The following is a 14,357-nucleotide window of genomic DNA, read 5'->3' as shown; positions in this document are numbered from 1 at the left end:
GGCAGGTGGGAATCAGGATAACAGGGTGAAGGAAGGTCAGTGGAGAGAGAGTGAAAATTTACAACGTGTGTGTGTATTAAATTCAGTACGTGGGCATCATTTTTTTAGCATTTTTACTCAAGGGTAGTGCTTTACCAATTGAACCACAGGTCCACTTCTGACTTTTTGCTAGTTAATTGGAGATAAAACTCTTAAGGGGTTTCTTGCACAGGCTGGCTTCAAACTGTAACCCTCAGATCTCAGCCTTGTCACTAGCTAAAGTTATAGATGGGAGCCCCTGATGCCCAGCTGGAAGTATTTTAGTATTTGCATGAACAGAGAATAATGAAGCCTCTTGACATGTTTTTAAGGAAGGGATTGAGTGGGAAAGATGAAGGAGTGAATTTGATAGAGGTACATTAAATATGTGTATGGAAATGACACTGCAACCTCTCTGTTCCACTATCGTGTGCTAATAAAACATCTTAAAAGCAGAGAATTTATGATGATGTGATGGAAACACAGAGTCTCATGGGAACCCTACATAGGGAGCATTGCAATCGATGAGAGGGTTTTGACTGAGGGCCATTTAAACAGATTATTGAGGGATGAGTCCACTGGTGAATGGGCTGACCTGCCATTGACTCAGGGAGAGGGACAGTAGCAGTTGATGAGTGTGTACCTCAGCCCACAGGTAGAAGGGGCATCCAAGCCCACGGCCAGAGCACTGAGAGAGGAGAATTGAGAAAGCTATAGGGAAGAAAGCTGAGGTCTCATTGGGAAGAGTCCTGCGTGCTGAAGAGTCTGCATTTATTATGTGGACTGTGGGATTGAATAGAAAGTTGAATCTCTTCAGGCCTCAGTTTTCCCAGTTATAAAATAAAGACTTAAGTCAAACGCCACTGGCTCATGCCTGTAATCCTAACTACTCAGGAGGCTGAGATCTGACAATCATAATTTGAAGTCAGCCTGAATAGGAAAGTCTGTGGGACTCTGGTCCTAGGTGTGGGCTAGGATGTGGAGCTGGATGTGGAGCTGTGGTTCAAGTGATAGAGCACTAGTCTTGAGCACAAAAGCTCAAGCACAGTACCCAGAACCTGAGTTCAAGCCCCAGTAGCACATGTGCATGTGCATACACACAAATACACACACAATCATAGCTCAAGTAAGTGTTTAGAGCTTTATAATGCTAAAATGTAACTTCCTGAGACCACATGTCTGACTTGTTTTCATACTTTCAGGACTGAGAGCACAGGAGGTGAAGGAAGTAGCATGTCTGTCACATTGGCGAGCCAACTAGCTCTCTTGTGTATTTTGTCAGTTTTCTGATGATTGTACAAATGAGGTCAAATATTACTTTAGGGAGTCACCACAGAAATTTGAGAAATATGGAGGAGGAATTCATTGTCTGCTCAAAATATGAAAGCCCTTAGTGAAGGGTGTTATATAATGATAAACACCTGCAAAGTGGAGCTGTGCTAGAAAATGGGGTCACTTTGTTGTTGGAATTCAAATGCTTCACAGATTGATACTAGTTCCTTATATGACTTCACATCTGTAAGTTTTTATGCTCAAAATTTGAGGTATGAATTTCACTATGTTAGATCTTCCATAGGATATCATATTTTGCAATTTTACAATGTCTCATCTAGATTAGGTTTCTTTTTTAAAGGTATATTTCCTGTCGAACATAGTTTTCCCCTCCTTCATTTTCCTCTCACGATTCCTCCCTCCACGGCTCCCGTTCTCCCTAAGTTGTAAAGTTCATTTCCAACCTAGTGTCTGTGAGTGTTTTGCATTCATTCACCCTTTGTCCTTGTTTTACCATGTTTTTATTCCCTTTCCCTTCCTCAAATTCGATAAATGTATATACAAAATGCAGGGTACCAGGATCAAAAACAGTGACCACAGGAGATAAATCAAAGGAGAAGAAAAGAAACATTAAATACAACAACATCATCAACAACAAAAAACCTCTTGTTTTCATATCCATTTCCATTAGCATTATTTCATATAGTCATATGAACATAGCTAATATCTCTGGCTGTGAAAGAAATGCAAATCAAAACTATATTGAGATTCTACCTCATCCCAGTTAGAAAGGTCATTATAAAGAAATCTAGTAACAACAGATGCTAGCCTGTATGTGGCCAAAAGGAAATGCTTCTATACCGTTGGTAGGAATGTAAACTGGTTCAGCCACTCTGGAAATCAGTATGGAGGTTCCTCAAAAAACTAAACATAGAGTTCCCTTATGATCCTGCAATTCCACTCCAGGATATTTACCCAAACAGACAAAAATAAGGCCACACTAAAACTACCAGCAGTACAATATTCATTGCAGCATTATTTACCATAGCTAAGATATGGAAACAACCCAGATGCTCCTCAGTAGATGAATATATCAAGACTATGTGGTATATATACACAATGGAATTCCATGTTTCCACGAGAAAGAATGACACTGTACCATTTGTAATTGAAACACTTGGAAAAAAATCATAGGTGAAGTAAGCCAGAATCATAGGAACATAAACTGCATGGTTTTCCTCATTTGCAATAATTTATGTCTAGCATAGTCCTAGCAGTAAATCAGATTTTTGTATTATAATTTTGTCTCTATTCAGATACTTACTAGGGGAGCTATCTCTAATCAACCACATGATTAAAGCTCTGAGGAATACAGGATACTTCATTTGCCCCTTTCTGCCCTCCCTGCAAAGAACCAACATAATACATGGTAGGCTCATGGATAGAATATTCCACAATGCAATGGTAGCCAAATCCATACTTTCTAATCCATTTATCAAACAGATAAATGAATGTATTGAAGGTTTCAATAGGTATTTATAATGATAAGAGTTGAAGTTGATAAGCACATTTGAGTCTGCAGCAACAGCTATTGGAACAACATAAGTCATATGGTTTCTAGCCTATGAGCATGGTGGGGTGCGGAGATGTTGGGGAAAATGGTGGAAGGCTGATGTGAATCACAATGTGTAATATTCACAAACTGAGATGCTGAATTGAAACCTTTGTACAACCATCTAATAAGTACAAAAATTAAAAGAAAATCAAGGAGATATTTTGAATGCTTTCTGAAAACAGTATCAGAATCAAAAACAGTGACCACAGCAGATAATCCAAAGGGGATTATATAACTATAATCAGTAATGGTTCTTCCCTTTTCCCCATAGGAAGTCATGGAGGCATTCTGGATTATTTGCCACTGTTAACACCTGTCCTGCTCTTTCTTACAGACGTCGATGAGTGTGCTGAAGGGCGCCATTACTGTCGGGAGAATACCATGTGTGTCAATACCCCTGGCTCCTTCATGTGCATATGTAAAACTGGATACATCCGAATTGACGATTATTCCTGTACAGGTAAACACTGGCTATTTATGAAATCATATATTGTCATGACTTAAGTAGTTTTCTTTTTCTTTGTTTGTTTGCTTGGTATTGTTTTTTGAATTCGTGGCCTGGCCCCTGTCCCAACGCTTTTGTCCTTGTAGGATAACATACTACTTGAGCCACACCTGTATTTCTGGCTTTTGGCTGCTTAATTAGAAATAGGAATCTCATGGACATTTTGGGGGGGATTCTCATATCTCAGCCTCCTGAGTAGCAAGTATTACAGGTGTGAGCCACTGATACCTAGATAGCCTCCGTCTTTCTTTAAAATGTAAATTGTGATGGATATGTTGCAAATACTATCACATGACAATGTAAGTAAGCATTTCCTACTTAATTCTGCAATCTATTTTAAGGAAAAAATGCTCTAGATATCTTCTTACTTCTTTGATGGGAAGAAACTAAAGAATCAAATTGAGATTATAGTACATTTAAGGTTTCACAGTTTTACACTCAAATCATGCTTAAATTACAAAGAACAATCTATCAATGATACTTCATTTATGTGAGTCAATTTTTGAATAGCAGAATAATTACATAAATCATGTTATGTCTTTCAGAAACATATTCTGTCATTTCTACGATATGGGAATATTAAGAAAATTGAGCTTCTTTATACCTTGAAAGAGAGTTAAAACATTATATTGAAGTTTTCCACATTTTAGTTTTATGAAATACTCTCTTCCTTAGAAACATGCTGAACTCTGTTCAGGGAAGCTTGAGTTTTAGTAATAACTGAAATGTGTTTTGGGAAAATACAATCCATTCTGTTCATATTGCATGGGTTCCTGTGTGTACTATATGTAAACAAATGGTTATAGAAGAATGGATTGACTGGTGTGAGAGATAAGGACAGGTGGATGGGAAAAGAGACATGTCTTTGAATTTCTATTTTTCTAAGTAGAAGGGATATAAAAATAATTTGTAAAAAGCATGTAGACTCATAAAACTTCAGTGTACTTAAAAGTCTTGTCATTTTAAATGTTAACTTGAATTTTATGATGTTTATGAGACATGAGCTATAAATAATACTTATAAGTTTTCAAGGAAAACTCCTTGGTAAGATATAAAATGTATTTAAAGACTGTCATACTAGGTGTTTGAATTAGTATGTGCTTCTAAGTTATTTATTATAATGTTTATACTGTACACTAATTAATACTCTCTGAATCAGAGCAGAGGGAAGCATCTTCCTTCAAGTTCAAATATGCTATTTATATAAAAAAAATGATGAACTGGGCCAGGAGTTTGGCCTAGTGGTAGAGTGCTTGCCTATCATGTACTAAGACCCAGGTTTGATTCCTGGTACCACATTCATAGAAAAAAGCTGGAAGTGGTGCTGTGTGGCTCAAGTGGTAGAAGTCTAACTTTGAGAAAAGTCCAAGGACAGTGCTCAGGCCCTGAGTTCAAGCCCTATGACTGGAAAAAATAATGAAAATAAAAATGATGAGAAATAAGTTTTCAACCTATAGGAAATAACCAAAGATATCTTGCAAGTGGAGAAATTTTCTAATCTTAAACCTTTGCACACAGGAAATAATTATGTGCTTTTTTGTGGGTCATGGGGCTTGAACTTTGGGCCTGGATGCTATCCCTGCGCTCTTCAGCTCAAGGCTACTACTGCCCTACCACTTGAGCCACAGTCCCATTTCCTGTTTTCTAGTGATTAATTGGAGATAAAAGTCTCATGGACTTTAGTGCTCAAGCTGGCTTAAAACTGTGACCTTGAGGATTTAATTTTTTCAGCTCTAAGTATATTCTGGACATTAGGCAGCCTTGTCTGATGGTGAAAACCTTCTCCCTTTCTGTGAGCTTTCTACGTAGTATGTTAGCTACATTCTTTGCAATGCAGAAACTTTTAAGTTTGATGTAATCCCAATTATCAATTCAGCACCAGGAAAAGGTTGAGGCCAAGGGGAGAGGGAAAGATGAATGAAGTAGGGGGAGAGAAGGCAGTCAAAAATGCATTGTATATAACACAAAACTAAGGAACAGGGACAAAGGGGTGAAGAAGCATGAGAATTGAAAGTGTGACACTGATCAAGAGGCATTGTATTCACAAACTGTTTTGCTAACTGGTACCTTCTTTGTACAACTACTTAATTTTTAAAATAAACATAATTTTCAGAAAGCTTTTAGAGAAACTGCAGATTATAGTTATGGAAAAATTCTTTGATTTTATTTTAAAAAGTTAAGGAATGATGAATGTGTTGTTTTAAAATATAGTGTCAGGTATTAAAAAGTATCAACATATAAATATGCAATTAACTGCAGAAAAAAATCACAAAATGTAAAATATATAATAAACAGAAAAAAATCACAAAAAATAAAATATATAATAAACTAGGATAAAATAGATGTGGCAAAATAATAAAAACAGCCAGTGTTCATTTGTTTTTTTATATATTTTTTATTGTAATTAATAGAAAGGTTACATTATGTTCACCAGATAGAAGGTGCATTACTTCACAAGCATTGATACCCGCCCCCCCCCCCGCTCATGTTCATTTGTTTTTAGAAGTTACTGTGCAGTGTTTGAAGAACCGTGTTAGTCATATGTATTATATGTAAATAAATTTAATGGCATGAAAAATAAACCCATTTTAAATTATAGCGAACAAAAATCACAAAGAGAAATCAGAATTTTAGTAAGTAATATTTGAAGGTCAGCTTGCAATTTCTAAGGGTTTGTTGGCTTTTTGATATTAGAGATGTATGCAAAGCTTTGGACATGTTTCTGCTTCCTAGTGATCCCTCAACTTTCCTTGTGTTCTTAAAAGATCACTTGAAATTTTAAGTAAGAGAACATGGCTTATAATTTGGCCTTGTGTTGTGTTGAGAGTGTTTCTCCAGGGCAGATTATTTTTAAGAGGTTTATTTCTGTTTGGAATCTATCTGTTGGATATAAATATAACCATAGTAAATGCAATAGTTTAGCAGTAATACATTACAAAATGTCTTCTGCTTTGATTTTACTTCTGCCATTGCATCTTTCAAGTAAAATACCATAAATTACTTAGATTTTTTTTACCCCTTAAGGAGAATTTCTTTTAGAATTGCTAAGTAATATATAAATGAGTTATCCCTTTGTAGGAATGCAGAGGAAGACCAAAATCATATTAGTCATAGCTGTTCAGGTGATGGTTTTGATTGCGAAGGCATGAGAGCATCATCTTTCCCTCCCCTCTCCTGTCCCCTCTCCTCCCCTCCCCTGCCTACCCCCTACCCTACTTTGTAGAATTGCAGATAATTTGAATTCGATTTTTTCTATAATCATAAAATTCAGAAGCTAATGCACATGAGGTCATATAAGATGAGACTAAATGAAATGAACTCCATGATATGGAAACAGGAGGTTTATCTTTGTGATCGTTCATAATGTACTGTTATTTCTTTTCTCTTTTTGCCCTTAATGGTTAATCTCACATCATTACTGTATCTGATTTGGTTATCTGGTATGTTGTATTGTATTAGTTTATTTGAAATAGGGAAGGGAAGGGGGGAAAACAAGACGAATGGGAGGGGGTAGGGGAAGGGAAATAGGGACAAAAAGATGAGAAGGGGTATCAATGTGCGAGAAGTATTGCACCCAATACCTGACAAATGTAACTGTAATCCCTCTATACGTTGCCCCGACAATTAAAAAAAATAAAAAAGATAATAATAGGGACCGGGAGTTTGGCCTAGTGGTAGAGTGCTTGCCTAGCATGCACTAAGACCCAGGTTCGATTCCTCGGTACCACATACAAGAAAAAAGCTGGAAGTGGTGCTGAGGCTCAAGTAGTAGAGTTCTAGCCTTGAGAAAGGCCAAGGACAGTGCTCCGGTCCTGAGCTCAAGCCAAGGACTGGCAAAAAAATCTTCTTTGCACAATATACACTGTATAAGAAGAGAAAAAAATAATCTACTTTAATCCTCTAACTTCCAGAAATAAGGAAACTGAGGCTCAAAGAGATTTATTGCCTTACCCCTACGTATAGGTCGTGAGAGGCAAAGCAAGCCAGAAGATAAGCCTCCCTATTATTAGCTGTCATAATATTCATCATCTTGCCTAGTTTGCAAAAAATAGGTACAGGGAAACGATTCATATTTTATGTGGAAATACATTATTCAATTTACATTGTTCAGTAATTAAACTCTTTCATATAGATTATTAGCTTCAACTCGAAGAGGAATTTTCCCTTGCAGGTCTTACAAAAATGATCCTAAATCCCAAGTTAGTAGAAGAATCGTAGATTACTATTTTCTGGGTCTTTGATTCTTTTTTGTTTGTTTGTTTTTCTAGGTAATGGGAATTGAACCCAAGCCTTAAATGTACTAGGCAAGCACTCTGTCACATAAATTGCAGTTCTTAATTTTGAGATAGTCATACTAAATTGCTCAGGCTATCTCTGTCTCTGACAGAGACAGAGGGTGGAAGGGCAGAACAGAGAAAGATAGAAAGAAGGAAGGAAAAGGATGGAAATTGGAAAGAAAAGGGCTAAAAGGGGGAGATAAGAAAATGTGAGCACAGGAAAGGGAAAAGCAGAAGATTTTGGATTACATGAGACAAGACATTTGATGCCCATTCTTTAGAATCTTTGCAAAAAAAATCATCTTTTGTGTAACAAACTTTATCTGGAAAAATGGCTTTTTCTTGGTTCACTTACATAAGTATTAATGTAATTTGACAAATCTTCTTGAGTCCTACTGGGTGGTTCTTCTTATTAGGTGGGCCCTCTACTACTTGAGTTACACCCCATGTTCTTCATTCTATGTAACACATCAAGAATAAAAACATCTCAAGAAACTAAGATGAAACTGGAATTTGGAATTACCAAATGATAAAAAATCTGACTGTGGGGGGCATGTATTTTAGGTCTTATGGATGTATTTCTCTGTTCTGATTATTATACTAAAAAAGGAGTCATCAGTCTTCTTTGGTGCCAATTTGCTTGCCATCTACCTGATATTCTGCAGCAGCTTTTTTAGAGAGAGGAGAAGCACAGGTATGGGGAGGGATGGAAAATAGTCTTACCCAGCTTAGGGAATGAATTGATCCTTTACAGACTGACTGTCATACACGCAGATTGACCTAGCCTTGCCTCAACTTCTGTACTTGAAGCTATTCAGTGATCACACATGTAGGTGAGGTTGCTATGGGCACCAGGTCAGGGATACTGCTGAACATCCTATAGTATTTTCCTTAGCATAGCACTTATCTGCAGGAAATGACTTATTTCCCTGGGATCTTTATAGCAAGACGCTTTTTCTGGTTACTGTACAAAAGGCTCATTAATCTTCTTCCTTTAGAAGACATTTCACATGAGACAGCCCTAAATACAGCCTAAAAGGTCAATAGTGCTACAGTTGAGAAAGCCTAGTTTAATCATCCAGTCATAATTGTATGTAATATGCACATTTTATTCTAACTTTCCCTGTTCTCCAATTTTTCTTTAGGTCCTGTGTAGTGAATGGTACCTTTTCTCAATCCTTAAGTATCCAATGTCCTCTAGTTGCCCTTTGGCCTCCAAAGAAGCCATTGGCATGGAACAAACCCATTTCCCCATACAGTTCTTCCATCTCCAACCTTAGCTTATCTTAGAGAAGTAATTTGTTAATGTAAAATTGAGGGCCTCAGCAAAGGTGACACATGATGTCTCAGAGACCTCAAAGTCTATAACCCTGCTCCACATGCTTCTACTCAGTCACTGCTTCTGCCATTCCAGGGAATGTTGCCTTGGTTCATGTCTGCTATCTCATGACGCCCATAGAGTATCTTAGCGCATGAATTCTACTAGAAACCTCACTTTTTGTTATGATCATCTGTTCGTTTTTCTCTTCAGAAAGAAACCTCAACTTTTACAGCACTTCGCAGGCCTGGTGCTTACATTTTACAATCTTGTTGTGGTTACTTCTTTTTCCTTTTCATGGTCAATACAACTGAGTTATCACTAGCACTGTGTTTGTCAGGCTTGTTTAATTTGTTGGCTATAGAGAAAGCATGGTGGATTTTATGACACTGCTAAGTTTCCTTCACTTTGCTTTATGACTGCTGATCTTACAGCATCTCATGGAATTCTGGATGCTGCTGTCAGGTACAGAAGGGCTCAGGAAATAATTGACTGCTGGGAAACTGCAGTGAGGATTTTAAGTCATTGTGTGCCATGCACATATGTGTCTCTCCCTCAAATGGCTGCTGTGTATGTTTAAATTTCTCTTTCAAGTGCTAGAGAATGTAATATACTTAAAAGAGTTGAAAGAAATAATATTTTTGAAAGACATCAGTAACGTGTGTGTGTGTGTGTGTGTGTGTGTGAGAGAGAGAGAGAGAGAGAGAGAGAGAGAGAGAGAGAGAGGGGGGGGGGGGAGGGAGAGGGAGAGGGAGAGGGAGAGAGAGAGATGGAGAGGGAGAGATTTGCCTAAGGTTGGGTCTCTGTACTTGAGTGATGCTCACACTGTCAGCTCCTTGGTGGTTGATTGGAGGTAAGAATCAAGTGAACACACTGAGTGATTAAAAGAAATAAATACTACTGGGACATGATCTATTATGTAGGACTCTAGTCATTTACATGCAGAGGCCAAAGAGGCTGTGCATAGAAGTGCTGGACAGAGGCTCAATAGCTGTGGACAGATGATCATATAAAATAATATTCTAGGACATGAACTCCAAAAAAGAAACGAGACGTTCTTTAGCTGCCATTGTTGCTGTTTTAGTTTTCTTTCCATTTTTCCTTGTTTGTTAGTTAGTATGTACTTGGGAGGACAAGGGTGGACACATAAAAGGTGGAATAAGGGTGGACAGATAGAGCAGTGATACTCACTGGACATGGTGGGGAAAATGAACTGGCTATCTTATGGGTTGGGATGGGTGGGATAAAGGAGAGAGGGCAGCAGAAGGGGAGACATGATTCACAAAAAAGAATTATGCTGATTGTACTTGACTCATGTAACTGTAACCCCTCTGTATATCAGCTACACAAATATAATTTTAGAAAAGTATCTTCTACCAAAAAGAATCTCACAGACTTTTTCTGCCCAAGATGTCTTTGAACTTCAATCCTCAGATTCCTGAGTAAGGATTACAGGTATGAGAGCCATCCATGTGGCTAATAACACTTTCAAATACGCAAGCAAAATTTGTGTGTGTGTGTGAGTCTGGACATTGACGTCAGTATCAGCTAGCTAAAAACAGCCCTTGGTGGATTTATCTGAATCAGAACTTCAGAACAAGACAGATAATGCCTTGTCTGCCCCTGGATAAATACTGATATAGAAATAGTGAAGGACAGGGCTACAGGAATGCTTCCTCAGAGAACACTGACAAAGAGGAAGTGAAAACAGACTCCTCAGCTTTCTCAAGGAATTCTAAGTAAACAAAAATCATTTTAGTTGTGAAATACTTTGGGGATTATATTCCTTGGAAAAGGCCTACCCCAGAAGGAAAGTTTAATAAATGTTAACTCTTCTCATGATTACTGGTATTATTATTGGGCAAGCTATCCACTTGAAGAACTGTCTGATTTCTCTGGGATCCCTTCCTACTGAGCGCTTCTCTCTGTTACTTTTTTTTTTTCCTTTTGATTCCTTTTATTCATTAACATCCACTGAGTGCTCACTACAAATCGGTCACATTAGGCTCCAGACGATGCCGCTCTCATGCCCTGGCTCTGAACTTGATGCCGCTCTCATGTCCTTCACCTGTTACTGAAAAATCTTAAATAAATAAGGAACTGACTGCCATTGAGACTACTGTGAGAGTACTGCTATGAAGCTTAGGAATCTTAGGAATGAGAATCCTCCTAAGAGCAATTTGGGGTCAAACGTAAGGAAATTTCATAGAGGTTCTTCATAATTGAGTGGATGTGCTTGCATATTGAGAAACTCTTTTTGGTCATTTTACTTATCCATGCTTAAATTTTCTGATTCTGTACCTTTAAGCCTTTTAACTGAAACTTTATCTGCTTTCAAAGTCAATGTATAAAGTTAAATAACTTATCTCCTGCCATGTCTTAGAACAGCACATTAATGAGATGCTGCCATTGTAAGAGCTATCTTTCACCTCACCTCTTCCTCCTAACCCATATTCTAGTAGCAGAGCCTACCTTCTTACCATACAGATGAAAGACCATCCTGAGAGGAACTAATCCAAGGCAGACATACCTCAGGTCAATACAGTTCTGGAGAATTAAAACAAGTTGGTTTCTCCAGAACAAGTCTATAAGGATAAAAATCCACGGTTCCTTCTGATGGGGTTGTATTGTGTAGACCTAAGGAGCATGCAAGAAAAAAAAAAGATATTCATAGGCAAAGTAAAAAGAGGGAGGTGATACTTGTTTAGAAATAGAAAAAGAGGCAAATGTGAAAGCCAAGGTGGGGGGTGGAGAGAGAGACAGAGAGAATGCAAGTCTAGCCTGTGGACACACCTGAGGTTAGGGAAGCATGGTCTTGCAACTTAGATGAGCAAACCAGTCTCTGGAATATAGGAACCAACCAGTCTTTGGAATATAGAAACATCCCATATTAGTTCAGCCAAGTGCCTTATTTGAATGTATTAGCATTTTCATATGTAATTTATTATCTGACACATTGCAGTAAGAAGCAGTATTTGTTGAACAAGTGTTTCAAATGATAATAAATATAAAAACTGTGATAGAAAACACAGGACTTATTGTCATTGGTACTATGTTTTGTTTTGTTTGTTTGGCTACAGTGGAAACACTGCCTGGATAGCTTCACAAAAACTACATAGGAACTGTTTTAGAAATGCCAAGTGCATCAAGGCTGCATGTTATAACTGAATTTTCCAGAAGGAGATATGTTTGAACTCACATTTATTTAATAAATGTCCTATCATCATATTTCTCCTGGAAGCCTTCTTCCTGTTTTTTCCCATTTCATGGGCTGATGCATTACTAAACTTCATTTGGCCTTCTTCCTTTGGTTGAATCATCTACTATGGGCCATCATTTGGGCAGTAAAAAAGAAAGAACATGAAGAGCCATCCTTTCACCCTAGCCTGGGAGAGTACTGCTTACCACATTCTGTGATCAAATATCTAAGTCAAAACTACTTGAGACAAACATAAAGAAGGAAGACAAATAAAAAGGCATCCTGTTCCATGATATATGATGGAGTCTTTGAAACCAATAAAAGTGGGCCTCACAGAAATGAAATATTTCCTCCATTTTTTTCTTGTCATTTGTGGGGTTTGCACTCAGATCTGGACTCTGTCCCTGAACTCTTTTGCTCAAGGCTAGCACTCTACCACTTTGAGCCAAGGCTCCACTTCTAGTTTTTGAGTGCGATAAGAGTCTCACAGGGGACTTTTCTGCCTTGGCTGGCTTCAAACCATGATCCTTAGGTGCCAGCCTCCTGAATAACTACAATGGCAGTCTTGAGCCACCAGCACCCAGCTCATCCCTTTATACTTCTAAATTAAAGGAAGGGGATAGTCTTTCAGATACATATTCAATTCAGCCCAAATATGTCACTGGAACATAAAGCAATATGGAAAAATAGGGAAGTCAGCTTTGTTAAATTGCAACAGAAGTTTGCAATCGACAGGATGTAACTTTTCTGCATTTTCTTTTTTTTTTGCATTAGAGGTATTTATTAATTTCTCTCTATTCTTGTATTTGACATTTTCTTTTTTTCTCTTTTTTATTGTAATTAGTAAAAGGGTTACATGATATTTGCCAGATAGAAGGTGCATTAATTCACACACATTGATACCCTTTCACATGTCTTGGTACCCATTACCCTCCCCCCCACACCCCCCACCTGTCTTGGTTTTCCCCCCTTCCCTATCAAATTTCAAATAACCAAATACAAATAAATTCAATATATCTCTCTCTGTTACTTTTTTAAATTGAGTCATTAATTTTCACACAGCAGATAGCTCTGTTGCTGCAATGGACTCAATTGTTATTGTTTCTTCAACTATACTTGCTATGTGCCTGTGAAAGGGTATCAATGTATGTGAAGTAGTGCACCTTCTATCTGGTGAATATAATGTAACCCTTCTCTTAATTACAATAAAAATATATGAAAAAAAAGAAAGGAAAGGACCCAGGCTGTAGCTCACACCTATAATCCTATTTAGGAGGCTGAGATCTGAAGACTGTGGTTTGAAGCCAGCCCAGGCAGGAGTCATAGGCTTTTATCTCCAATTAAACACAAAAGCGGGATGTGGAGCTGTGGCTACAGTGGCAGCCTTGAATAAAATAAGTAGTGGTGAGCACCCAGGCCCTGAGTATCAAATCTTAGTATCAGAAATAAAATTCCTGATCCCCACTGCGTGAGACTACAAATCTAAGAAATTCCCTATTTGGTACCACAGTGTCCAGACCCTGAGTGCAATCCCTAGGACTAGGATGAAAGGAAATAAGGAGAGGAGGAGGGAGGTGAGGAGGGACCGTGGGAGGGAAGGAAAGAGGGAGATGCTGGTGTCACTGAAGAGCATTTTCTTTTGGAAGTGAGATAAACTGGTTCCTTAGGATCATTTGCTGTAAGGCCCAGGAAAGGCAAATTCCCATTGTCCTGGAGACTGAATATTAGAAACGAGGCCCCAGAGATAGACGGATGTATAGTCTTCCAGGGAGCTCTCCTCTGCCTAGAGTAGAGAATAGGGTCTCTAAAGAATCAGGGCATCGGGTCACTTCTCAATCAGCATAGCTTTCCTGAGCCTGGCTTCTTTGCATGTGGGTTTATTTTCGGAAGAATCTCTAGGCACAATTGAGAGAATCCTACCATCTGGCTACTAGTTGCCATAATTATTGGAACAGATTTTGTGAACAACCACTCCACATTTTGTTTTCTTGGAATCAGCATTACAAACTACATATATGTATGTGTATATATATATATATATATATATTAAAGTGTGGCTTCTGTCAGTTGTCTTTTTAAAAAATGAAGCATGAAAAAGCAAATAACTTTAGATTTTAAAAATATACAGCACCCCCAAGTTAATAGATGGCTCC

The 14,357-nt window shown here is 38.0% G+C and overlaps 1 protein-coding gene across 4 annotated transcripts in view; it reads left to right on the top strand.

Annotated features, from left to right (window-relative positions):
- Nucleotides 1–14,357, top strand: part of Nell2 (neural EGFL like 2) — a 372,707-nt gene that overhangs the window by 232,025 nt on the left and 126,325 nt on the right. For all 4 annotated transcript variants that reach the window (XM_090324484.1, XM_090324479.1, XM_090324493.1 and 1 more), the window contains one exon: nt 3,240–3,365. In XM_090324484.1, coding sequence (XP_090180610.1) covers nt 3,240–3,365 — 126 coding nt within the window. The remainder of the gene's footprint in view (nt 1–3,239; nt 3,366–14,357) is intronic.

Source organism: Megascapheus bottae, chromosome 2, assembly GCF_031878675.1.
Source record: "Megascapheus bottae isolate mThoBot1 chromosome 2, mThoBot2.hap1, whole genome shotgun sequence".
Taxonomy (NCBI): Eukaryota; Metazoa; Chordata; class Mammalia; order Rodentia; family Geomyidae; genus Megascapheus; species Megascapheus bottae.
Note: the sequence above shows the minus strand (reverse complement) of the source record. Positions and strands in the feature narration are given on the sequence as shown.